This window comes from Diabrotica virgifera, chromosome 9, assembly GCF_917563875.1.
Source record: "Diabrotica virgifera virgifera chromosome 9, PGI_DIABVI_V3a".
NCBI classification, from domain to species: Eukaryota; Metazoa; Arthropoda; class Insecta; order Coleoptera; family Chrysomelidae; genus Diabrotica; species Diabrotica virgifera.
This window is the reverse complement of record NC_065451.1, coordinates 50,334,450-50,361,731: the sequence shown is the minus strand read 5'-3', so window position 1 is coordinate 50,361,731 and position 27,282 is coordinate 50,334,450. Positions and strand designations below refer to the sequence as shown.

Below are 27,282 nucleotides of genomic sequence, written 5' to 3'. Positions count from 1 at the left end.
TAGACAGATTAAGTATACAAAAATCTCACACATTTGTTAAAAAATTGAAAAAGTCTAACACATTCGTTAAAGAAAAGCGTGGGGCGCATCTTCATCGAATAAACTGCTTTCGCCCCACGCTTTTCTTTAACGAATCTGTTAGATTTTTTCAATTTTTTAACGAATGTGTGAGATATTTGTATATTTAATCTAACAGTTTTTTTCGAATAATCCGTCGAGTTTGAATTTTTTTTATTTTTTGCTTTTTAGTTGATTTTTTTTTATATTATTAATTTTAGTCACTCGTAACCAAAAAAAGCGTTTCTTAAAATTTTTCTTTTCATATTATTATTTCATATATTTGAATCAACAATATTTTATTAGAAATTAATAATACAAATACAAATATAGAAAACTAAAATCACAAAATCTTCAATCCCAAGATATTATCTTCATATCCTCTCCATACAACGGAGTATCGATAGTTTTGTTTCTACTCAAAGTTTCAACAATAAGTCCAGCCGACTTCATTTCTTCTGCTAACAGTCCTAAACTTTTGTGTGTCTCTGCAGATCCATCGAAAATCGCTGATCGCAAACGAGGAAAGGCTTCAGCTAACTTCACGACTGTAACCTTCGACCAAGCTTCATTAGGTAAGCCTAAGATTGCTAAACGCTTCATTGGGAAGAAAAGTGGAAGGTCAAGTTTCTTCAAATTGGTATTCATCAAAGAAAGTTTGCGCAGGTGTTTTAAGAAAGTGATATTGACGTGAAAGTGATCTAGAGGATTATAATCGAGAGTTAGCTCCTTCAAATGAGTATTTCTTTTGAAAGCATGTTCCTCGATTTGGACAACATCTGACCCCATTACAACCAAGGTTTTTAACTTAGTAAGTCCATAAAGAGTAGTATATTTGAGAGTAGGCATGGTTTGGTTGTATATTGTTAAGTTTCTCAAATGTTTTAGCTCTGAGAAACATTTGTCTTGAAACTCCAATCCTGGATTTGAATAGAATCCAAGATGACGAAGATCTGAAGCTTCTTTGAAGGTACTGGTGGTTACTAATGGAAAAATTGATTCAGCTATAAGAAGCTGGCCCTTATTCATAAATCGCAGAGAGAAATCAGAGATATCACTCTTATAAACAAGTATAGTTTTCAAAGAAGGGTAATATTTTGTAAGCTTCTTATGTAATGAGCCGGTAACTGAAACAAACTGGATTAATTCGGGACTATGACTCTTCTTCCAATTAGTTCTTTCAACTACGTAGTTATCCTCGATGTCATTTATGTCGTTGCAAATCAGTTGTCTTCTAGGATGAGAGCAGTTGACATGATCCTGGCACTGAATTGTTTCTTCACTACTTTCTCCCAAAGATGCAGGAATAAGTAACAGCAGAGCAAGCAGTGATATTAATCTGAAAATAAGTAAAATGTTTGCTTTAAACATATTGATGATTCTAATAGGGCAGTAAATGAGGGTATTTGGCTCCGAATTCCATCCTACTACATCGATTTACTTGATATTTTCATAGTAAGTAGGGAATAGCTCAAGAAACAAAGTCTACCCTATGACAATGTGCGCTTTTATCTTGGGGGTGGTTCCCATCCCTTCTCGGGGTGAAACATGTTTTGGTTAAAATAGCCACGGAAGAGGCTAGAAAACCCAATTTTAAGAAAAAACTGTTCTATAATTATTTTTTGAAAACTCGAGTTATTCGTGGTTGAAAATTTGCCATTTTCATTGAAAAATGACACCTTTTCTGACGGATTTTTGCGAATACCTTAAAAACTATGCATCTAACAAAAAAACTATATAAAATATTTCTCTAGGTTATAAAAAAACAAAGAGATTCGTTCCTTCATAAATCTTCTAGTGAAAAAACAAAAAGGGATATGGTAGGTAAGAAGAGTTTGTTTTTTACTGCATGCTCAAATCGGTGTATTCAACTTGAAATAACAGAACCACCCCCAAGATAAAAGCACACATCGGCATAGGGTAGACTTTAAATTAGGAGATGAGTAGAGGCTAGGTCCAAAATTTCATTAAAATCTATGCAGTAGGATAGAATTCGGAGGTAATATCCTATTGCTGCTCCCATTGATTGGCGTATAGTATAGGGTTTGTGAAACTTCTCGCAGTCTGTATCCCATAATATAAAGATTCATTAATTTATATGTGTAATTCTTATAAAACTAAAACTACAGTCTGATTTTTTGTGTTCCACTTCGTGGATATTTTATATCTATTAAGCTAGAATAGACATTTCATAAGGGAGCCATGAGACTTACTCCATATTTTTTTGCTATTTTATTGCTAATTTATAACGCAAATTAAAAATTTCTTACTTCATCCCCTTCAGAGAAATAGGTGGCTATTCCAGCTTAATATTAAGCTAGAATAGCCAATATTCATATTTCCGGAATGAAAGTAGATAGAGAGTCGCTTCTGGCGGCCTATTTTATTGCTAGTTAATTGCTAGTTTATTACGCAAAATAAAAATTTATTGCTTTAACCCATTCAGAGAAACAGGTGGCTATTCCAGCTTAATATTAAGCTAGGATAGCCAACTTTCATATTTCCGGAACGAAAGTAGATAGAGGGTAGTTTTCGGCGGCATATTTTATTGGTAATTAGTTGCTGGAAGATTGGGTATTCAAGAATTTACAAACCCACCCCCTTCAACCACTACCGTTATCATCATTCCCCGGAATCCACAAAAAGTAAAAATAACCAGTTTAAAGACCTAAAACCAAGTGGGTATTTTTGCTTATTAATTGCTACAGGTGTAAGCCAAAAATAAATGTTTTGCTTCATCCCCTAATGAGCAACAATGGCTACTGCGGTTTAATACTTAAGCTACAATACCCAACACTCCTATTTCAGGAAAGAAAGCAGATAGAGGGTCGCTTCCGGCGGCATATTTTATTTCTAATTAATTGCTGAAAGATGGGGTATATCAGAATTTACAAACTCACCTCCTCCAATCCCTACCGTTACCATCGTTCCCCGGATTTCGCAAAGAGTGAAAATAACCAGTTTAAAGACTTAAAACCAAGTGGGAATTTTTTTCTAATTAATTGCTGCAGGTCTATGCCAAAAACGAATTTTTTGCTTCATCCCCTAACGAGAAACAATGGCTACTGCGGTTTAATACATAAGCTACAATACCCAACACTCCTATTTCAGGAAAGAAAGCAGATAAGGGGTCGCTTCCAGCGGCATATCCTATTGCTAGTTAATTTCTGAAAGATAGGGTATACAATAATTTACAAACTCACCCCGTCCAACCCCTACCGTTATCATCAATCCACGGGTTTCACAGAAAGTGAAAATTACCAGTTTAAAAACCTAAGACCAAGTGGGTATTTTTTTCCTAAGTAACTGCTGCAGGTTTACGCAAAAACGATTTTTTTGCTTCATCCCCTAACGAGTAACAATGGCTACTGCGGTTGACTACTCAAGCTGCAACAATCAACACTCCTATTTCAGGAACGAACGCAGATAGAGGGTCACTTCCAGCGGCATATTTTATTGCTAGTTAATTGCTGAAAGATAGGGTAGACAACAATTTACAAACACACCCCCTCCAACCCCTACCGTTATCATCATTCCCCGGATTTCACAGAAAGTGAACGGTAGGGGATGGACGGGGTGAGTTTGTAAATTCTGCTATAACTCATCTTTCAGCAATTAATAAGCAATAACATATGCCGCCGGAAGCGACCTTCTATCTGCTTTCCTTCCTGAAATAGGAGCGTTGGGTATTGTAGCTTAAATATTAAACCGCAGTAGCCATTGTTGCTCGTTAGGGGATGAAGCAAAACAGCCATTTTTGGTTTAGACCTGTAGCAATTAATAAGCAAAAAATACCCACTAGGTTTTAGGTCTTTTAACTGGTTATTTTCACTTTTTGTGGATTCCGGGGAATGGTGATAACGGTAGGGGTTGAAGGGGGTAATTTTGTGAATTTTTTTGTACCCAATCTTTCAGCAATTAATTAGCAATAAAATATTCCGCCGGAATCTACCCTCTATCTACTTTCGTTCCGGAAATTTGAATGTTGCAGTGGCGGCTCGCGACCTCAGTGTGCGGGTAGGCTACACATATACTTCGGGTAGGCGACAAAAAATATCCTACAATTTGTAATACATTTTGAGCCGTCTTGCAATACTAAATGTAATCTATGAGCGCAACAATGTGTAAAAATTGCTTTTGGAGCATCTACTTTAATTTTTGATTGTAATCCGTTTAAAGAGCCAGCCATTACACTTGCACCATCGTAAAAGAGCAATTTATTTATTTTTGTAATCATATGGCTCAAGCACGTTTGAAATTAAACTATATAGAGCGTCTGCAGATCTAAACATCAAAAAACCCTAAAAATCTTTCTGTTGCCTGACCAACTTTTTTAACAAAACGGATTGTTAAAGTACACTGTGATTTTTCGGTTATATCAGTAGTATCGTCCGCTAGTATAGAAAAAAATTGACTTTCATTAATTTCTGTTGAAATTTCATTTTTTACGTAATCGGAAAGGCAATCTATTAAATCATTTTGTATTGTTTTTGACAAACCCGTGAACACCCATTCTATTTTTTAACATGATCCTGGATTTCCTGATCGCGTTTAACTACTAAATTAAAAATTTCTTTAAAATTACCCATGTTTGAAGGATTATGGCTCTCATCACGACCGGGAAATGCAGGTTTTTGTTTTACTAACAGAATTGTAACATCAATTTCTTCAACTTCTTCAATCTATTTCAACTTCTTCATTATATATCTTATTAGATAGAGAAATTTGTCCAGCTAAAGCACTGTCAATAGTTTGTTTATTTTTTTCTAACCGTTTTAAACCTAAGCAATTGTTTAAATGTTCTTTCGAAGATTCATGTTTTTTTACACTAGCTGATAAATTTTTCAAATCTGAATATCCCTGACTCACCCAAACATTTTGCTTCAAATTTGAAAGCAACAGACAAGGCCAACAGAAAAGTGAATTTTTAAAATAACTTCCGCTTAGCCATTTATGATTTTCATACCATATTGTTTTAAACGATCTCGAAAATGGTCGATTGTCTTTTGTCTTATCTGTGGATAAAATTGTTAAATTTGGTAAAGGCCGGCCCATTGAAATAATTTCTGACCTTTCTTGATTTTGGCGCCTTGAATAAGGCGTCTCGATCAAACTGCATATTACATTGTTTAAAATATTCATATTCGATGACTAAAGTTTTTCCACCAATAAAACTAACACATCTACGTTTCAACAACGTCAAATATTACTTATTTTATTTTTGTATCAAATAATAATTTACTCTTCGAATAAATTGATAAGTTAACAATTAACCTCGCTTTAAATTTTTAATTATCTATAAATTCTAATAACACTTCTATCTATATATATAAAATATAACGGACGACTGACAAATAACTATTCACAGATTTATTTGTCGTTAGTGAATTATTACTAAATTAATATAAAATTAAAATGCCCTTCAATAGACCGATCTCAAATTTACCTGTTTATTATTCAGTTTGCATAAACAAATTTAATTTGTCCTACTAGTCCAGAAAGCCACTGCGCATCCGCTAGGAAAAATATTCTAATTCGGATTTTTTGCACAATCTTACTCAAAAAGGACTCCTTTTAACAAATTTGCATGTTGCCAGGATCAAAAGGTGGTCAAAAATTTTTTAAACGTTTTTTTTTGTTTTTTCCCTAAAATTATTTTTTTTGCATGGAAAAAAGTTTTTTTAGGTTTTTTGGATCATTCCAAACAGAAAAGGTCTTTAGTGACTTTTCTCTAAAAATGATAGTTTTTGACAAATAAGCGATTAAAAATTGAAAAATTGCGAAATCGGCCATTTTTTACCCTCAAAAACTATGTAAAAAAATGAAAATTTGAATGTTGCCAAGGTAGATAGATATTCTTTAAACATTGATTGATGAAATCCCGAAGGGTTTTTTGCAATATAATATTCAAAACTCCTTTGTTTTTTAATTGCTAATCAAGCGTGCGCGACGCTATTTTCCACCGACAGTATGGTGCAAATGAAAGGAATAAATTCGTTATTTCGTAAACCGACAACTTTAAGGAAAAATCCCGAAACAGATCGATTTTTATTTTTAAGTTATGATATTGTGGCATATATGGTATACTAGTGACGTCATCCATCTGGACGTGATGACGTAATCGATGATTTTTTTAAATAAGAATAGGGGTCGTGTGCTAGCTCATTTGAAAGGTTCTTCAATTATCTATTCAGTAATATAAACATTTACATAATTATTTATACAGGGTGTCCAAAAATTTTTTATTAAATTAAATTATTTGACAAAAAAAGAAGTAGAAGGACACCCTGTATAAATAATTATGTAAATGTTTACATTACTGAATAGATAATTGAAGAACCTTTCAAATGAGCTACCACACGACCCCTATTCTCATTTAAAAAAATCATCGATTACGTCATCACGCCCCGACGGATGACGTCACTATTATACCATATATGCCACAATATCATAACTTAAAAATAAAAATCGACCTGTTTCGAGATTTATCCTTAAAGTCGCCGGTTTACGAAATAACGAATTTATTCCTTTCATTTGCACCATACTGTCGGTGGAAAATAGTGTCGCGCACGCTTGATTAGCAATTAAAAAACAAAGGAGTTTTGAATATTGTATTGCAAAAAACTCTTTGGGATTTCATCAATCAATATTTAAAGAATATCATCCTGCCTTGGCAACATTCAAATTTTCAGTTTTTCACATAGTTTTTGAGGGTTAAAAATGGCCGATTTCGCAATTTTTCAATTTTTAATCGCTTATTTGTCAAAAACTATCATTTTTAGAGAAAAGTCACTAAAGACCTTTTCTGTTTGGAATGATCCAAAAAACCTAAAAAAACTTTTTTACATGCAAAAAAAATAATTTTCGGAAAAAAACAAAAAAAAAACGTTTAAAAAATTTTTGACCACCTTTTGGTTCTGGCAACATGCAAATTTGTTAAAAGGAGTCCTTTTTGAGTAAGATTGAGCAAAAAATCCGAATTAGAATATTTTTCCTAGCGGATGCGCAGTGGCTTTCTGGACTATACCTAGTTTTATTCAATACTTAGGGCCGGTTGTTCGAACGCTAATCAAAACTGATCATTATCAAATATTTAATTACAATTATATTTGATTAAGCGTACTTCTGACAGATGTCGCATTTTGAGGTTATGTTGACTGATTTATTTTATTATTTTGGTTTTAATTTAAAATAAAACATAATTAAACTCTTTCTGATGTTAATTTCTTGTTTTTACTTAGAAATCAATAATAATAATAAGCAATTTTTAATAATTTAAGAGCTGCGGCAATATTTTAATTACTGTTTTACCTACAATCAATAACTGATTAGTGTTTTTACATGTATTTTTCATGTCGCGATTTGATTCCCATCAAGAAAATTGATTACAATAAATGATTGATTATAATCAACTTCTTGATTAGCGTTCGAACAACCGGCCCATAACCTACTAATAACAGCCAAAATCAAAAAACAAAATTAATTAAAACAGTTTCACAAGACACAAGAGAAGCAACTGATAAAATTTTGGAGGTCCGGCTATAAGACTCTGTGCCTATAGTCCAGGGCGCATCTGTTTTGAGATGGACGTTGAGAGGTGACTCAAATTTTTTTGCAGAAATTGCTTGAAAATAAATCAAATAATAATATTTGAGTTATCCTCCCTCTCAAAAAGGTCCGGAACATTGTTTAAATAATCAAAATGTCAAAAAATGAAGGAAAAATTCGATTATTTTCTTCGTTTTTGATTATAACTTTAAAATTATTCATTTTCGAGAAAAGTTGTACTGACATAAAAGTTGCATAATTAAATTTCCTACAATACAGAATTAGTTAAAAATTTAAAAAATAGTCACCCTAGTTGCAAAATAGCAATAATTGCAAATAAACCATACAAAAACAAGTATTCGCATTTTACGTTTTTCAACCATTTATGCTAAACTTAGGACATTCATATTTCACCCAGAAAAACTTTATGATACAGTAAAACAATGCTGTAAATTTATTTAAGATCGGTTTAATAGATTTTGCAAAATAAATTTTGCAATCCAGCTTTCGCAAAAAAAATTCATTTTTTCAAAATGTTACAGGACTGAAAATAAAGCAGATAGCAAGTTGAAATTTATTTTGCTTATAGATGTGTACTGTACCTTTCATTTGCAATTTGCAAAATTAAAATCGATCAATTACCACGGCGTCAGGAAGTTTTTTAACTAAACAATAATTTTTGGTGCTACGCGCAGGACAGCGGTGTTCGATTCACACAAGTTGATTTCAACCAAAATTTCTTCCAATCTTTATGTAATATATTATTTTCTTACTCTATATTTTGTTGTATTTTAATATTTTAATTCCACAAAAATCAAACTAATTTTATTATTGTTTGTGAAATATTGTTTAAACAATTGCATATGTTTAAAAATAGTAAAATTTTATTTTTTAAATTAAAATATATTAACAAAGAAAGTTTTTGCTAATAAAAGTGTTATTTCAAAGGATAGAGTATGTGTTTTTATTTTGCAATAAACAAATTTATTTATTTATATCGAAATGTAATAAAAATTATAAATGTATCAATCATTATCAAAGGTCATTGGAATGCCCAATCAGAGCAAACTATCCGCTGTCCTGCGCGTAGCACCAATAATTAATGTTTATTTAAAAAAATTCCTGACGCCGTCGTGTTAATCGATTTTAATTTTGCAAATTGCAAATGAAAGGTACAGTACACTTCTATAAGCAAAAAAAATTTCAACTTACTATCTGCTTTATTTTCAGTCCTGTAACATTTTGAAAATATGAATTTTTTTACGACAGCTGGATTGCAAAATTTATTTTGCAAAATCTATTAAACCGATCTTAATGAAATTAACAGTATTGTTTTACTGTATCATAAAGTTTTTCTGGGTGAAATATGAAGCTCCTAAGTGTAGCATAAATGGTTGAGAAACGTAAAATGCGAATACTTGTTTTTGTATGATTTTTTCGCAATTATTGCTATTTTGCAACAAGGGTGACCATTTTTGAAATTTTTAACCAATTCTATATTATAGTAAATTTAATTACGCAACTTTGATGTCAGCACAACTTTTCTCGGAAATGAAAACTTCTAAAGTTATAATCAAAAAACCAAGAAATAAATCCAATTTTTCCTTAATTTTTTGACATTTTAATTATTTAAACAATGTTCCGGACCTTTTTGAGAGGGAGGATAACTCAAATATTATTATTTGATTTATTTTCAAGAAATTTCTGCAAAAAAATTGAGTCACCTCTCAACGTCCAAATGTACTAATATTTTTACAGATGCGCCCTGGTCTACTATGCGCCCTTTCAAAATCGTAGAATACGCGAGACCTGCAGCAGGCCTGCTCGCGTAAACAGAGAGAGATCGCACGTCAATTCGGTGTTGGCGTCGTTCTATTTCAGGTTACGTTTTCAAGTGCCTGACCCAGGAAGAATATAGAATCTTATACAGTACTACTGATACTACAAGGAGCGTACAATAATTATAACTACGGAGAAAAATTTTTGGATATTTTTACAAATAATTTGGATAATTTTTGCTATTTTATTGTAGGTATTGTGTCAAAATTTATAAATTACAATTTTGAAATAAGTAATTTATATTAATAATTTATATTATTGTACTACATTTGAAGAGGGTAGGCGGCGCCTACCTTGCCTACCCCGACGGGCCGCCCCTGGAATGTTGGCTATTCTAGCTTAATATTAAGCTGGAATAGCCACCTGTTTCTCTGAAGTGGTTGAAGTAATACATTTTTAATTTGCGTAATAAATTAGCAATTAATTAGCAATAGAATAGACCACCGGAAGAGACTCTCTATCTACTTTCGTTCCGGATATATGAATGATGGCGATTCTAGCTTAATATTAAGCTGGAATAGCCACCTGTTTCTCTGAAGGGGATGAAGCAATAAATTTTTAATTTGCGTAATAAATTAGCAATAAAATAGCAAAAGAATATAGGATAAGTCTCATGGCTCCCTTATGAAATGGATATTCTAGCTTAATAGACATGGTTTTTTTTTCTGGTATTACTCTTCTCCGATAGTTTGGTTTCGTCAAATGTTTTGCCGATAGAATTAGTTTCACAAAACAAAATACAACATTTATTATAAGTGAGAATATTACGAACTTAATGTTTTTATCTAAGTGTTAAATTGTATACATAGTATGTTCCTGATAAAGTTGAAAAAATACACATTCAACGAAATATCGAACATCCGAAATAAAAATGTAACTGAAACTTCTGTTTAGCTGATGTATACTAATAGACGGAGAGCTAGAGGCGAGAAATCATCGTCATAAGTAATATGGAGTTTGGCATGTGAAATGTGTCTATTGTATATTGATAACTATGACCCCTTTCAGGCTGACACCTCAGTGGATACAGGAAGTAGCAATAAGGGATGAAAGGGGAAAGTTGGTGCAGTCATTAAATGTTTTCACCTACTATTTTGTTAAACCTCCATCGATTTGCATGAAAATTGGTGACTAGTTAGAGCATAACTCAAGAAACAAAACTGATATAGTGCCAACGTGCGCTTTTACCCTGGGGGTGGATGCCACCCCTTCTCGGGGGTGAAAACTATTTTATTAAAAATAACCCTATTAATCGATAGAGGGACAAATTTTAAGAAAAATTTGTTACTTCTAATTATTAAAATAAATCAATACTTTTTGAGTTATTAAAGATCAAAGATTTGAATTTTTCGTGACATAAATGCATGATGTAAAGCGGTTTTTCGTGAATAATAATTCAAAAACTGTAAGTTTTATCAAAATAGTTATGATTACCAAAATTGAAGATAATAAAAAATAAACGAGATTTATTATTCGAAAAAGCTTTGAGAATGAATAAAAAGTGAGTTATAGGTGATGGAATGTATATTTTTTTCGGCTAGTACCCAAATCTAAGTATTGAAGCTCAAATAACGGGAAAACGGTGCATTTTATAAAATATATTTACTGAACACTTGTCAAAGTACTCAAGAATACCTATCAAGTGAGCTCCAGATGAAGTTTATAACATCAAAGCTAAGCAAGTGATGATGGAAATAAGAGAACCCTTTCGAGTTTTTAGGAAAAAGTGAAAATTAAAACATACGCTATTTATATATTTATTTTGAAATTTGTTAACAGAATAATTTTTAAAGGAATTTCGGGAATGAAGTTATTATTATAATTTATTATCAAGTTCGTTTTATTACAATTTAAATATAACAAGTTAAAAATGCGAGCATTATTATAACGAAAACTTTGTTTTTTATGTATTTAAATTCCTAATATGGAAAATTGCTATTATGAAAAGTTGTTTAGAATTAAAAATTATGTTTAATGTGCAATTATATCCTACTATTTAAATATTGTGAACTATAAAGGCACTTTACTGAGCGAATTTCTTGAGCGAAATTCACATTTTTTACACATCGACTAAAATCGATACAATTTTGTATAATCTTATGTTTATGATTGCATCTTGGATTTTAGACCGTGCAGATCTTTTTATGAAGAATAATTTTTGTTCGTAAAATTAATAATAAAAGAGTTATAAATGAAAATGATGATTGGTAGGTATCTCTAATTTGAGAAGAAAATTAAATATTTTCTTTTTATTAGAAGAATGTAGATAATAGTTACATTATTATAATAATTATTAGATATTTAATTATAATAATAACAACTGTTGCATATATTAGAACACAGTTTTTAATTCCAAACAATTTTTCGTAGTAACAATAATTTAAAACAGTGTGAAAAAAAGGTACTTTAGTCTTGAGCGAAATTCATATTTTTTAAAATACCTCCTATAATATAGATAAAATTTGCTATCTGATGATTGAATCGTAGGTTTTAGACGATGCAGAACTTTTTATGAATTATAATTTTATTTCGTAAAATTAAAAATAAAAAAGTGTCCCGTAATATATGTGTCCAACTTAAGTAGACACACTGTATATTATACAATATAATATACATAAATCATTGGGTAGACAGCACCAAAGATTTGTAACCTGCCATTTAACATTACTTACATTAAAATTAATAAGTAATATTTATTTATTTGATATTTCAATTCTTTTACAGTTTATATGAAGTAATATATTTTTGAAATTATATGTATGTTACTAAAATATTATTTTTATATTATTTCGACATTTAATTGAATTTTTTCTATCGATATAAACTTAGTGGCGGTTCTAGCCAGGGGCAGGGGGGCAGCTGCCCCCCACCTACAGTTTTTACAGTACTTTTGTACTATAATTTTCGTTAAAAAGGCACGTTATCTTGTTTATTCACCGGTTGTGTTCCCTTGCCCCCCACTTTTTTTTGGTCTAGAACCGCCCCTGTATAAACTGAATATGTACAGAAACTGAGGGTGTCCAATAATGGGCACATTTGACATAATATTCAAACACATTTTTGCTATGTTTTATATAAATGTCTTAAAACAATTTTAAAAACTTATATAAATAATATAATAATTAAGCACCAAATTTTTGGAGCCTAAACTTTGAAAAATGTTTGTAGCATAATGTTTAATGGTATCAACTTTTCCGGGAGCTCATTTGATACATATTTCTAAGTACTTTGACAAGTGTTCAGTAAATACATTTTATAAAATGCACCGTTTTCCCGTTATTTGAGCTTGAATACATAGATGTGGGTACTAGCCGAAAAAAAAATATACATTCCATCACCTATAACTCACTTTTTATTAATTCTTAAAGGTTTTTCGAATAAGAAATCTCTTTTATTTTTTATTATCTTCAATTTTGGTAATCATAACTATTTTGATAAAACTTATAGTTTTTGAATTATTTACGAAAAACCGCTTTACATCATGCATTTATTTCACGAAAAATTCAAATCTTTGATCTTTAATAACTCAAAAAGTATTGATTTATTTTAATAATTAGGGGTAATAAATTTTGCTTAAAATTTGTCCCTCTATCGATTAGTGGGGTTATTTTTAATAAAATAGTTTTCACCTTTGAGAAGGGGTGGCATCCACCCCCAGGGTAAAAGCGTACGTTGGCACCATATCAGTTTTATTTCTTGAGGTATGCTCTAACTACTCACCAATTTTCATGTAAATCGATGGAGGTTTAACAAAATAGGAGGTGAAAACCTTTAATGACTCCGTTAACTTTCCCCTTTCATCCCTTATTGCTACTCCCTGTATCCACTGAGGTGTCAGCCTGAAAGGGGTCATAATAATCAACATACAATAGACACATTTCACATGCCAAACTCCATATTACTTATGACGATGATTTCTCGCCTCTAGCTCTTAGACTATAAGTAAGATAGTGCTCTCAGAGCGGATTGTAAAATTACATTGATAAAATTAATTGAAAGTATATACAGAGTAGTAACAGGACGTGTAAAGATAGCAGGACAAAGATCTGCAGAATTCAATTGGGAAAGGGGTAACAAACAAGGAGACATTCTTAACTCGCTAACATTTATAATAATCATAAAAAACTGATTAGAAATACTGGAGAAAAAACCAACCAAATACCGACAATAATAGCATACTAAAGATCAGTGGCGGTCTCAGAGTCAGATTTTGGGAGGGGCGATGTTCTGTTGCAGGGGGGTCTGGGGGATGCAGCCCCCCAGCCGGAAAGGGGGTCCGGAAAATTTTTAAAAATATGGCAAGATTTTGAGAGTTTTAAAGGCATTTTATTCATTTGAACAGTTGATGGACCGAATATGGACTGACTGTCACTTAGTGGTTGTGACGAACGGAGAAAAAGGAAAATCACTTATTATTATTACAATTAGTATGAGTGGAAACAGTTTTACACTATAATAAAAAATAAAAAATCTAGCCTCTAAAGCTTGTTGTAAATATTGTTCGGCTAACTTACAAATAAAATATTCAAAATATATTTTGTATTCTTGTGATTGTATCAAAAACCAATTTAGAACTATTAAAAACAACTCAATGTCTAATAGAAAAGGTTTGTGGGTGATAGTATTTTTCAATGGCAAGCCTCTGAAGCAAGTCTCATCTTTCTAAACCTTTGACGATTTAGGTGGTTTTACTTTATCACGAACAAACGTCAAACTTCAGAGGTTTGGTCTGACAATGTTAGTTTTACGCTTGAATTGAAAGAGCTCAAAACACATTTTACCTTTTAAAATGTTAAAATTTACAATAAATATACAATACAAATTAGTCTATTAGAATGGAAAAAAGGAGGTTCACATTATACATTGTAATAGTTTTATTAGGTTATAAGTAATAAAATAACAAGTTATAAGGTTTTAAAAAGAATGTAATTACAAATCGAATTCTAGTCTTCGATGGCCACTTTTGGCGAATCGTTCTAAAACTTTCGTTGGGTCTACAGGGATGTCTCGATGGGCATGGAGTAGAGCAAGTCCAGTCAACCTGTCTTGACGCATCCGTGTTCTTAGCCACGACTTTATTCTCTTTAGAGATTGAAAGCTACGCTCTGCAGAAGCATTGCTGATGGGAAGTGTAGCTAAGACTAGAAGTAGCTTGCTGACTGTAGGGAACAAATCTCACAAATCTGCATTAATTCGATCTCACACTTCGGATTAATATGTATATTAACTTCTCAATTTTTCAGAAAACTAAGGTTTCTGGGGGGGGGGGGGGGGCGATCGCCCCCGTCGCCCCCCCCCTTGAGACCGCCACTGCTAAAGATTACAGCCAGGAAAAATAGAAGCTTTATTGTATATGGATGAAATAGTCCTTATAGCAGATTTAGTGACAAAAATGGAAAAATTTAACATACGAGTAAATAGAGATATTACAAATAGAAATAAACCTCGAAAAAAGTAAAATAATGGTCATCGGAGAAAAAAAGAAGAAAATGAAATAAATATAAGATACTCAACTGGAAATGATTACCTACCGCATAATATATGATTATCTTGGAAGCATAACTACCAATGATGGAACAATAGACCGCGTAGTAACAAAAAGAACTAAAAAATCGAACAAAGTGTACTACCCACTAGTGCCAGTTTTAAAGAAAAAATAATTGTTCCAAGAAACAAAAATGAAAATATATAATACGATTGTGATACCGACGATACTATATACGATTGAAAATTTGACTTTGCAAAAAAGCATAATAGTGGGATAAACGCAATGGAGATGAGATATCTACTAGGAAACCAAAAAATGAAAGTCGGAAAGACCAAATGGGATAGAACAAGAAATAAATCATTAAGAGGAACCAATCTAAATCTAAAATTTTAACTAAACAGGAACCAGTAATGATCAAAATAATGAAGAGTAATTTAAACTGATATGGATATCTGATGAGAAAGAAACCCAGCAATAGACTAACGAGAAAAATTCACGAAATAAGAAATATTACAAAAAAAAAGGCAGACCGAGGAAAAAATGGATACGTCAAATAATAGATGCGGAGAAAAATTAAACAGAAGACGCTTGAAGAAATAAAAATAATAGAACAAGACAGAAAAGAATGGAAGAGGTGGGTGCATATGCAGTTAAACTAAATCCAAATCCGACACCTGAAAGGGTGTACGGAAGAGGAGAAAGAAAGAAAGAAAGTATTTTTCCGCAAATACCAAGAAGTTTTTATTCCATCGTAACGGATTTGTTACCTTTAGATAACATACATATGGTAAGATGTAAAGGAAATCTATCGAAATCTATCAAGTATGAAACTGGAATAGACAAGGAGATTCGCTGAACCCATTAATATTTAATCTGATAATGGATGAAATCATAAAGAAAGTTAAAATAGAAGAGGATATAGAATGGGAGAAAAGGAAATAAAGATAATATGCTACGCCGACGATGCCATAATAACAGCCGAAAATGAAGATAACCTACAAAGATTAATAGGCCAGGGTAATAAGACAAAAATATACCCTGTTCGTGACACTTCAGCAGCCAGGGTACTGAAGCGTTTTTTCGACAGGTAATACCTATAGGAACAAATTATAACTATTTCTTGCGTAGGATTTGGCGGCCATTTTTATTTATAAACAATTAACTGTCAAAAAATGACATTTTCCCCCTTTTTCAAATCAACGGAAAACAGTGAAACTTATGATTTTTTTAGTACAAATATCTTCGAGAATATGGAAATAGCTTTAGAATGGCGTATTACAAAGTTTGATATACATCCTCATTTATTGTTAATATAATTGCGAAAAAAGGTCGGAAGTGCAAAAAAATATTTTCTCAATAACTGTTGCAAAAATTAGTGTACAGCTTTGAAATTTTTGTCAAATGAGGGTTCTTTGGTGCTTAATACGTGATAAAAATTTCAAAGCGATTCATTTAATTGTTTAAATTTTATTCAAATTATTTATCCCAGAGAGCATTTTTTTTACAATAATATAAGTCAAGAAAAAATGACCTTAGAACCAGGTGTCAAATGAAAGAGCATGAGCTACATTTTCAACATGGTTTAAAAAAGTTAATAAAAAATGCATTTATTAGTAATAAATAATTATGCAAAGGTATCGTCAATTTTTCTTTAGAAACTTTTTGAACAAATTTTTCCAAAAAAATTGACTTTTTTACCCTGTTTTAAGTGCACAACTACCAAGGAATGTTATCTATATCACTATTGATAAAACATTGTAATAAATATGTATAATTTCTTATATAACAAAATAAAAAGTTTATAAGGAAAGATTTACGATACATTTGCATAATTATTTATTACCAATAAGTGCATTTTTTATTCACTTTTTTTAAACCGAGTTGAAAATATAGCTCCTGCTCTTTCATTTGACACCTGTGGAATGGTTCTATCGTCATTTTCTTCTGACCTAGGTTATTGCAAAAAAAATGCTCTCTGGGATAAACAATTTGAATAAAATTTAAACAATTGAATGAATCGCTTTGAAATTTTTATCACATATTAAGCACCAAAGAAACCTTATTTGACAAAAATTTTAAAGCTATACATTAATTTTTACAAAAGTTATTGCGAAAATAATTTTTTTGCAATTCCGACCTTCTTTCGCAATTATATTAACAATAAATGAAAATATCAAACTTTGTAATACGTCATTTTTAAAGCTTTTCCATAATCTCGAAGATATTTGTACTAAAAAAACCATAAGTTTCCCTGTTTTCCATTGATTTGAAAAAAAGTGAAAATTCTATTTTTTGACACTTAATTGTTTATAAATAAAAATGGCCGCCAGATCCTACGCAGGAAATAGTTACAATTTGCTCTTATAGGTATAACCTGTCGAAAAAACGCTTCAGTACCCTGGCTGTTCAAGTGTCACGGAAAAAACCTTATTACCCTGGACTATAATTAGAATTCGAAGACATGGCGCTCATATACAACATGGTGATATCAACAGAGAAAACTAAATCGATAGTGATATCAGCGGAACCGAGACGATATAAACTAGTCGTACATAAAAAAATAATAGAACAAGTGGTGGAAACGGAATACCTGGGAATATAGTTGTCAAGCTACGGAACAGCGGAAGAAGAAGTACAAAAACAAGTGAACATGGCAAACAGAGCAGAGCAGCAGGATGTCTTAACAACACAATCTGGAGAAACAAATACATCACAATGGAAACAAAAATCAGGATATTTATATAAATCAACAATAAGACCGATAATGACGTACACAGCGGAAATAAGAGCAGATACGGCGAAAATATAAAGACTGCTGGAAACGGCAGAAATGAAAATCTTACGAAAAATAACAAAACCAAACTCTAAGACACAGAGTAAGAAGTAAGATAATACGAGCGAGATGTGATATAGAAGAAATAAACATGTGGACCAAAAGAAGAAAGATGGAATGGAATCAACACATAGAAAGAATGACAGAAAATAAAATAGTAAGGATAACAAGAGACAAATCGCCAAATGGAAGAAGATCATTGGGACGACCGAGGAAAAGCTGGTGAGACAACGTCAATTGAGGTTAAAAACCGAAGTAAAACAGGCTTTGAGCCTATTTATAAAGTAGGAAGAAAAAGAGAAGAAGTAACGGATTTAATTTATTTCAGATTCTTATTTTGTAGCTCAGTCGGGATAGCATTTGACCTTGCATTAGGAGCTGCCCCAAATTTTATTTTTCCAATCTTTAGGGAAGGTCAATATTAGTATAAACTTAAAATCTCGACTGCATTCCGCCGTTGCGTTAGCCGCCATCTTGATTTTAAACGAGAACCGTTTTTGCTTAATATCTCCGCCATTTTCAATTTTTTGACAAAAATTGTAGAAACTGAAATTGTTGAAAATGCGATTTTCTATAATTTTATATATTATAATTTTTTTCGTGCGGTCGATATTTTCCTAGTTATGAGGGGAAAATAGTGACAGTTGTAGCATAATTATTGAATTATTGAATTATCTCGTTTATTATTAGTTTTACAAAAAATATATGCCTATACAAAAATGAGGAGAATTAAATTTTGTACAATTTTGATGCCGTACATTTTTTTGATAAAATCAATATTTAAGGTAGTACGTATGTGGTAAAGTTGCGAGCGTAAGACCTGATTGATTTTGTAGCAATTGTTTTTGTTCAATATCTCCGCCATTTTCAACTTTTCGACAAAAGGTGTAAGAACTGAAATTGTTGCAATTACGATTTACTACAATTTTTCGAGAGAACCAGTGGCGGGTCTACAAGGGGGGAAATGGGAAAGTTCCCCCCAACAGGGTCCAAAATTAAAAAAAAATTGTTGAAACATCACGATATATTAGCTGACATAAAACTTAAAATATCGACAGACAAATTCAACCAACAAAACCCGCTCGTTAATAAAATTAAGTGAACTTAATGCATATAATGTCTTTTTATGTCTTTTATATATTTAGTTTGGTTGATGTTTCATTGGAAGTTTCAAAAATTGTATAAAATATATTTCTCTTTATTTTTGTTTATGTACAATTATGTCGTAAAGTTAATAATAAATGAGAAAATTCAATAATTATGCTTCCCGTCCGCTTCCATTATTTTCCCCCTTAACTCGGAGAATATTGATCGTGTAAAAAAATTGTGCCAAAGAAATTGTAGGAAATTGCATTTCCAACAATTTTCTTTCCCACCATTTATGTCGAAAAGTTGAAAATGGCGGAGATATTAAGCAACAACAGTTCTGATTTAAAATCAATATGGCGGCTAATGCAACCGCGGAATTCAGTCGAGATTTTAAATTTACACTACTATTGATCTCTCCTAAAGGATAGAATTATAAAATTTGGGGCAGCTCGGAAACAAAATTCAATTCAATAATTATGCTCCCCCCACCACTTTTTACTATTTTCCCATGTAACTCGGAAAATATCAACCGCATGAAAAAAATTGTTAAACAGAAATTGTGGGAAATTATATTTTGAACAATTTTAGTTGAAAATGGCGTAGATATTGAACAAAAACAATTGCTATAAAATCAATCCGGTCTTACGCTCGCGCCATTACCGCATACGTACTACCTTAAATATTAATTTTAGCAAAAAAATGAAAGAGACCAAAATTGTGTAGAATTTAATTCTCTTCAATTTTTTTATGGATACATATTTGTTGTAGAACTAATAATAAACGAGATAATTCAATAATTCAATAATTATGCTCCAACTCTCACTATTTCCCCCTCATTACTCGGAAAATATCGACCGCACGAAAAAAATTATAATAAATGAAATTATAGAAAATCGCATTTTCAACAATTTCAGTTTCCACACTTTTTTTAAAAAAATTGAAAATGGCGGAGATATTGAGCAAAAACGGTTCTCGTTTAAAATCAAGATGGCGGCTAACGCAACGGTAGAATTCAGTCGAGATTTTAAATTTATACTAATATTGACCCTCCCTAAAGATTAGAAAAATAAAATTTTGGGGCAGCGCCTAATGCAAGGTTAGGCCTGTTATTCGTCTAACCCGACTGGACTATTGAATTTAACAAGCCTGCTTGACTTACTTTACTTTTTAAACGCTTTTCTTTACTTCAATAGTTTGCATCAAATCTTTAGACGTTAATTTGACTGACTTTTTCCTCAATGCAAATGAATGAAAATTTGCAGACCTATGCATTTGCGGGAACAATAAACGAATAGTCAATTAAATTTTTTTTTATGTCTATTAATTGTTTAAATAAAAAAAAAAAAACGATTTTAATGGGAAATGCTTAAATTCTCTTGTTTTTTACAATGTGGAAACTTGAAACTTTTACGGATTGTAGCTAATGATATGAACTATACAGAATTTCACTTTTTACGTTAATTGTTTACGTTATGCTTCATAAATAAACAATAAAGTTTCAAATTTTGAACGCTCATATATTTGTTTATATATAAATCGGCGTTTATTCGTGTCAAATTTCAATACGATACGAAACAAAACTTCAACCAAAACTCGAATTCAAAAAATTCGTGTTTTTATCGTAGTCTTAGAAAAACCACCGGTAGAGACGTTTTGTGCTACAATTAACATTAGAATTCGTTTTGTCGTATTAATTAATTAAACGCTTTTCTTTAGTTCAATCGTTTGGGTCAAATCTTTGGACGTTAATTTGACTGCCTTTTCTTCAATGAAAATGACTAAAAATTTTCAGACATATGCAATCGCGGGAACAATACACGAATAGTCATTAAATAATTTTTTTGATTAATAATTGTTTAAATAAACAAACGATTTTAACGGAAAATGCTTAAATTCTCTTGTTTTTACAATGAAGAAACTTGAAACTTTTACAGATTGTAGCTAATTATATGAACTACACATAATTTCACTTTTTACGTTAATTGTTTACGTTATGCTTCATATATAACTAAACAATAAAGTTTCAAATTTTTTGCCGGTTCCGACTACTTTTCATGTTTGTACATCATATGTTTTATACATATTTTAATAAACATGACGATATATTTTAATGTTTGAAAAGTGTAAGACTAAACATTAAACATATTATAAAAAAGCGAACCAAAAACAAAAAATAAAAAAAAAATTGAAAAATCTAACACATTCGTTAAAGAAAAGCGTGGTGCGAAAACCGTTCATTCGATGAACTTTTCTTTGACGAATGTGTAAGATTTTCTCCATTTTTTTTAAATTTTTTTACTTTTTGGTTGATTTTTTAAAATATGTTTTTGTTTAATGTTAGTCACTCGTAACTAAAGAAAATCGTTTCTTAAAAATATTTTTTTCACATTTTTTTATTATTTTTCTGCTTGTGCTCATAAACTAAACTTAAAACTAAAACCAATGCTAAATACTCACAATTTGAACACCATTTTTCTTGTTCACCGGCCAAGTATAGATCTTCAACTGAACTCGAGAGGTCAAATATTCTACAAAAATAACGATATTGCATATCGTTTGTGTTTACAGTTCTACAATATAAACACTAATTCAAACAATTTTTCTTCGCAAAGAGATAAAACAAAATACTAACACGCGTTATCTCTTGTAGTAGTTTAATATTGACGGCGGAAGAATTTTTGAATTGGTTTCACACATTTTACAACACTAAGCGTTTGTCCATATGCAGGCGGTTACGCCGCGATTTACCCGTTTAAACGCTGGTAAACTGGCGGATGCATGTGTATGATATTGAGCGGTTGCATTTGTTTCTATGTTAACTTGAACCGCGGCGGTTGAATTTTTTAGGAAAACCGCGACGTCAACGTTGGCAAACCGCCCTTATATGTACGAGCGCTAAGGCTCCTGCCAGACAAGCGACAATTTACGGCGCTCTAAGAGCAAGCATCTGTGCCATTAAAAACACGAAAGAGGGTAAAGCTACTGGACCAGATGATGTGCCCATCGAATTATTAAAACTTATTGATGAAGATGGTATTGATGACAATGTAATGGTTGAACTCTTTAATCTAATATATCAGACTGCCACAATCCCCAAACAATGGCTGCAATCGACCTTTGTAGCAATTCCCAAAAAGTCAAGTGCAATAACCTGCTCGGATCACAGAAAAATATCTTTAATGAGTCACACACTTAAAACATTTTTGAAAATAATACACAGTAGAATTGTTAAAACTCTCGAATATGAAATCAGTGACACACAATTTGGCTTTAGAAATGGTATGAGCACACGAGATGCTTTGTTCGGCTTGAATGTGCTGACCCAGAGATGCATGGACACGAATCAGGATATGTACTTAAGTTTTGTAGACTTTGAAAAGGCATTTGATAAAGTTCAACATAAAAAGCTTGTAGATATATTAAAAAACAAAAATATTGACAGTCGTGACATGAAAATTATATCTAAAATATATTGGAATCAAACTGCCAAGGTAGAGTTGACAACTAGGACACCCAAGATATCAAAATACAGAGAGGAGTCCGTCAGTGTTGCGTGCTGTCTTCACTACTTTTCGTGTGTGTGTGTTTATGTTTTATTGGCACTGGTTTAAGCAACCAACTGGCCAGTCAATGTGTTTTGAATTCTCTCTTTTACAAAATATATGCTTAGTATCTAAATTTAAAACTATTAGTACTACTGTTTTTTTTTTACTCTGTTTTTTTTATTATTTTTTTTATTATATTTTTTAACATTTTTTTTATTACATTTTTTATTTTTTTTTTATTTTTTTTTTATTTTTTTTTTTAGTTTTTTTTTTTTTAGTTTTTTTTTTTTTTTTGTATATTTTTTTATCGCGCTAAGACCTAAACCCGATTCAACCTCGCGGAGGTTTAGATCTTAGTAACTTTTTATTTTATTTAATTTTTTTTTTTTTTTTTTTTTTTTTTTTTTCTCAGAGCTTTAGTTTTAAACAATTAACATGGTTGTACAAAATTTTATAAACATCTAGATTGTTTGATTGTAAAAGGTATATAAGATTAAAAGGAAATTGTACATTAATTTGAACTAGATTGGCAAAAAAGTTTGATATTTCAATAAAATGTAAAGGACATTCTAATAGCATATGTTGTAGATCAGCTAGCTCTCCACATAAACATTCATCATTATCTACAAGTCCTATTTCTCTTTTGTAGACTGGAGTCAGACAGTGATTACTTCTTATTCGACAAATAGTTTTGATAAAGCCTTTGTTGGAAACTTGATTAAACCATGTCTTGATGGGAAGTGTAGGCTGGATTTTTTTGTAATAATTTCCTTTGTCTGAATTATTGTATTGTTCCTGCCATTTCGTCCGTTTGATAGATCTCATAATAGAAATTATGTCTCCCATAGGAAGTTGATAAGTATGCAGAGTGGATTCCTTCGTTGTTGCTTTTTTAGCCAGATCATCTACTATTTCGTTGTTTTTTATACCAATGTGTGCTTTTATCCAACACAATATTATATTTTTGCCCGATTTCAAAGCTTCACTGTTCATTGCTATGATGTCACTGATGATATAATTTTCTGCAAAATTATGTACATTGTATTTCAATGTCTTTACAATGCTTTGGCAGTCTGTAAATATAACATAATTGAGTTCTTTTTGATTAATACATATTTTGTATGCTTCTTTGATTGCAATGAGTTCAGCTGTGAAAATTGTCATTTTATCAGGTAATCTGTTGTTTATTTTTATACTTTTTTGTGGGTAATATATAGCATATCCAACTTTTCCTTCCATTTTTGAACCATCCGTATATAATTTCTGATAACTCCCCCAGTTTTTTTGTACACACTGAAGGTGGTCTATTTTAGTAAGGAAGTCTGTCGCACGAATATTACTTAAATGACAGTTAACTGGAGATAAATAATCTTCATAATTTAGCTTTCGAGACGAGCTTTGTTCAATTTGGTGTATGTCGCCAATGGAATTAGAAACGTTGAGGAAGCTTTCCACAACTAAAAGCAGTTTCTTTTTTTCCCAGTAATAATGAGTTAGGTATGAGGTGGTTAAATGAACAATTTTATTTAATAGCAGTTTATCGTTAACCGCTGTTTTAACTATAAATTTCTCACTTAGGTATTCCCTGCGTAATGAAAGTGGAGGTTCATTAAGCTCACATTCCATGACCAATATAGGTGTGCTACGAAGATAACCAGTGCATAACCTAAGTGCCTTATTTTTGATCCTCTCGATTTTTTGGAGTACAGAGTTTGATGCTGAGCCATAAAAAATAGATCCATAGTCTAAGATTGATCTTATCAAATTTCTGTATAGTAATATTGATATGTTTGGATCAGCTCCCCAGTTACTGACACTTACAGTCTTCATGATATTCATTGCATTTTCCATTCTTCGTAATATGTAATTTGTGTGTTCTTTCCAATTTAATTTGGAGTCTAAAAATAAGCCAAGAAATTTTATTGAAGTTTTATAAGGAATACTAGTATTATCAAATTGTAGATGACTTTGAGGAACATATCGTTTTTTAGTGAAGGTAACAATGGTTGATTTACTCTCTGATATTGTTAAGTTATTATCGGTAGCCCATTTTTTTATAATATTCAATGTCGATTTAAGGTAGTTATTACATCTATCTATTGACTTATTTTCTGCATATATCGCAACATCATCAGCGTACTGTAGGATTTTTATGTGTTGAGGAAGTTTAGTTTCTAAGTCAGCAGTATACAGTATATATAATATAGGACTTAGGATGCTACCCTGAGGTAGTCCCAAAGATGTGTATCGGGAGTTAGATTGATCTCCATTTAATCTAACGTGAACTGCTCGATTAATGTATAAGTTAATGATGTTCCATGTTACTATCTCGGGTATTCCTATTTCCAACATTTTCGCGTATAGTATGTGAAGATTAACGTTGTCGTAAGCCCCTTTTATATCTAAGAACAAAGCACTAACTGCTTTCTTATAAGTAAAGGAACTATAAATGTCTATTAAAAAGTGGCAGAGGCTATCTTGTGTGGATTTACCTTTTCTAAAACCAAACTGACTTCTTGGTAATAGGTCGTTCTTTTCTAGCCAAAATTCCAGACGGTTTTTAATAAGTCTCTCATATGTTTTTAGTATACAGGAAGCCAGACCGATTGGACGGTAAGAATCCCAATTCTTTGATGATTTTCCTGGTTTTAAAACCGGGATAATAGTGTAAACGTGCCAATCGTCAGGAATCTTTATGCGGCGCATCCAAATTTCATTATATATATTTAGTAGTGCAGCCTTACCAATTCTTGAAAGATTTGATAGCATCGAGTAATGGATATTATCGGCACCTGGTGCTGAATTTGAGTTTTTCTTCAACGCAAAGTTTAGTTCAGTGGCAGAAAATGGTTTGACTAGGAAACGGATTGGTTCTGGATAGTCGTACAGAGCATTTAGTTGTAAATCAGGAATTACTAATTCTGCAGACGGCGGTGTGATATTTTGATGGAACTCTTCTATCCACGAAGCTTCCGACAGAATAACAGGGACTTTGTTCTTTGTTTTTCTATTTTTTATTCGGTTAACTTTTGACCATACATCTTTAATAGGGACTGACCTATTTAGGGATCCGACATAATCTCTCCAGCTATTTCTTTTAGTTTGTTTAGTGATCTTCTTGACATGTGCATCATCTTTTTTATACTTAAGTAGGTTTTCATGGTTTGGATTTTCTTTGAATATACAAAAACTTTCCTGTCTTCTTCTGACTGCTTCTTCACATTCTAAATCCCACCAGTATTTTCCTCTGGAAGTCGGTTTTTTTATTTTAAATTTGGGGATGCAGTAGGATGCAGTTGTATTTATATTGTGCAAAATTTGTTCATAAGAATTTATATCTTTAAATTGAGAGAATACATCTTCCGAATACTGTTCATATAATTTCCAGTCGACATTCTTTAAATTCCACTTTTGTGAATATGGATTATATGTATGAGTTGGTTGATCCTCTAACTCTACTCTTATAGGTGTATGGTCTGAACCAAATAGGTCTTGAAGTGTTTTCCAAGTGATCAGGTGGTTTAAGTCAGGAGTACAAATGGTCAGGTCTATTGCCGATTTCGAGAAGTTCCTAAAGAAAGTAGGAGAGCCATCATTTTTGAATATTAAATTATTATCGTCTATACAGTCCATCAAGATTTTACCTTTCATATCTGTTTGGTTGTCTAGGCCCCAGGCAATGTGGTGAGCATTAAGGTCACCTCCTATTATAAATGGTCTTTCTATAGATGTTATGAAATTGTTCCATTGTTGTAACAATAACTTGGTTCCTGGGGGAACATACATAGATATAAATGTGACAGTATATGACTTAAACTTTATTTTTATTGCTACTTTATTGACGTTTATTAAATCTACTTTCATGGTGACTTCCTCGTAATATAGGTTTGAATTTATTAAAATTGCTGAGCCACCGCCAACAGTTACTGAAAAGCGGTCGTCTCTGACAATATTGTACCCGTGAAAGTTATAATACTTTTCTGGTTTAAATCTAGTTTCTGATAATAATGCGATATCAACTTTCTGGTCTTCTAATAGGTGGATAAGGTTTTCTCTATTAGAGTTAGCCGATCTACAATTCCATTGACAAATTACCAATCTATTCATTATTATATAAGAGAGAACTTAAAACTGATTGAATTGAATTTACTAGAACTGATTTTTCTGGAATTTCAAAATTTTTGTGATTTATATTAGAGATAATACTTGTAACTATATTTGATATTAATTCTGTTAATTCTTTTGATGGTTCATGTATTTTAGATCCTTGTTCTGGATTAAATGTAGATTGATACGAAGAAGAGGTGATAATACCACCAGGTCTGTTGGACATGGGGTTTAACTTTATTATTTTTTGATGTTCCATTGTTACTTGGTCTGGTGAGGAAGAGATAGGTCGTTTGTATTTTGGTGGTTTTATTATTGTATATCTATTTGAAACTGAAGGTAGAGCGAACTGATTGGAAGATGTTTGAGACGTGGACAATTGAGTAAAGGAATATGAAGAGGATGGTGCATTCATATTTGGAGTTTGATGAGAATTTATTGAGGAATTATTGGCTGCTATAGATGCATAAGTTATCTTAGGAAAGAGTTTAATTGTTTCCTTAAAAGATAAGCTGTTTTCAGACATATAATGTTTTATTTTCTTTTGGCGATCAAATTCTGGGCATATCTCCCATTCATTAGTGAAGTGTTCACCTTCACAGGATAGACATTTTTTGTTAAACGATGATAAAGAACAAGAATCGGAAAGGTGAGATTCATGACACTTAAAACAGCGAGGATTACTTTTACACTGCTTACTCATGTGCCCATACCTATAGCAGTGGTAACAGATAATTACCTTTTGCTGGTATTTTTCAACAGTGTGTAAGACATGA

The 27,282-nt window shown here is 31.7% G+C and overlaps 2 protein-coding genes across 7 annotated transcripts in view; both read right to left on the bottom strand.

Moving 5' to 3' along the window:
- LOC114333048 (cardioacceleratory peptide receptor-like) overlaps positions 1-27,282 on the bottom strand; it is a 285,379-nt gene that overhangs the window by 104,468 nt on the left and 153,629 nt on the right. The window lies entirely within an intron of this gene.
- LOC126892463 (uncharacterized) lies at positions 340-21,478 on the bottom strand. The gene is made up of 2 exons (XM_050661996.1): positions 21,312-21,478; positions 340-1,396 (listed from the first exon to the last, which is right to left on the bottom strand). Exons 1-2 carry the CDS (start codon positions 21,323-21,325, stop codon positions 412-414), a joined length of 999 nt encoding a protein of 332 aa, XP_050517953.1. The 5' UTR covers positions 21,326-21,478; the 3' UTR covers positions 340-411.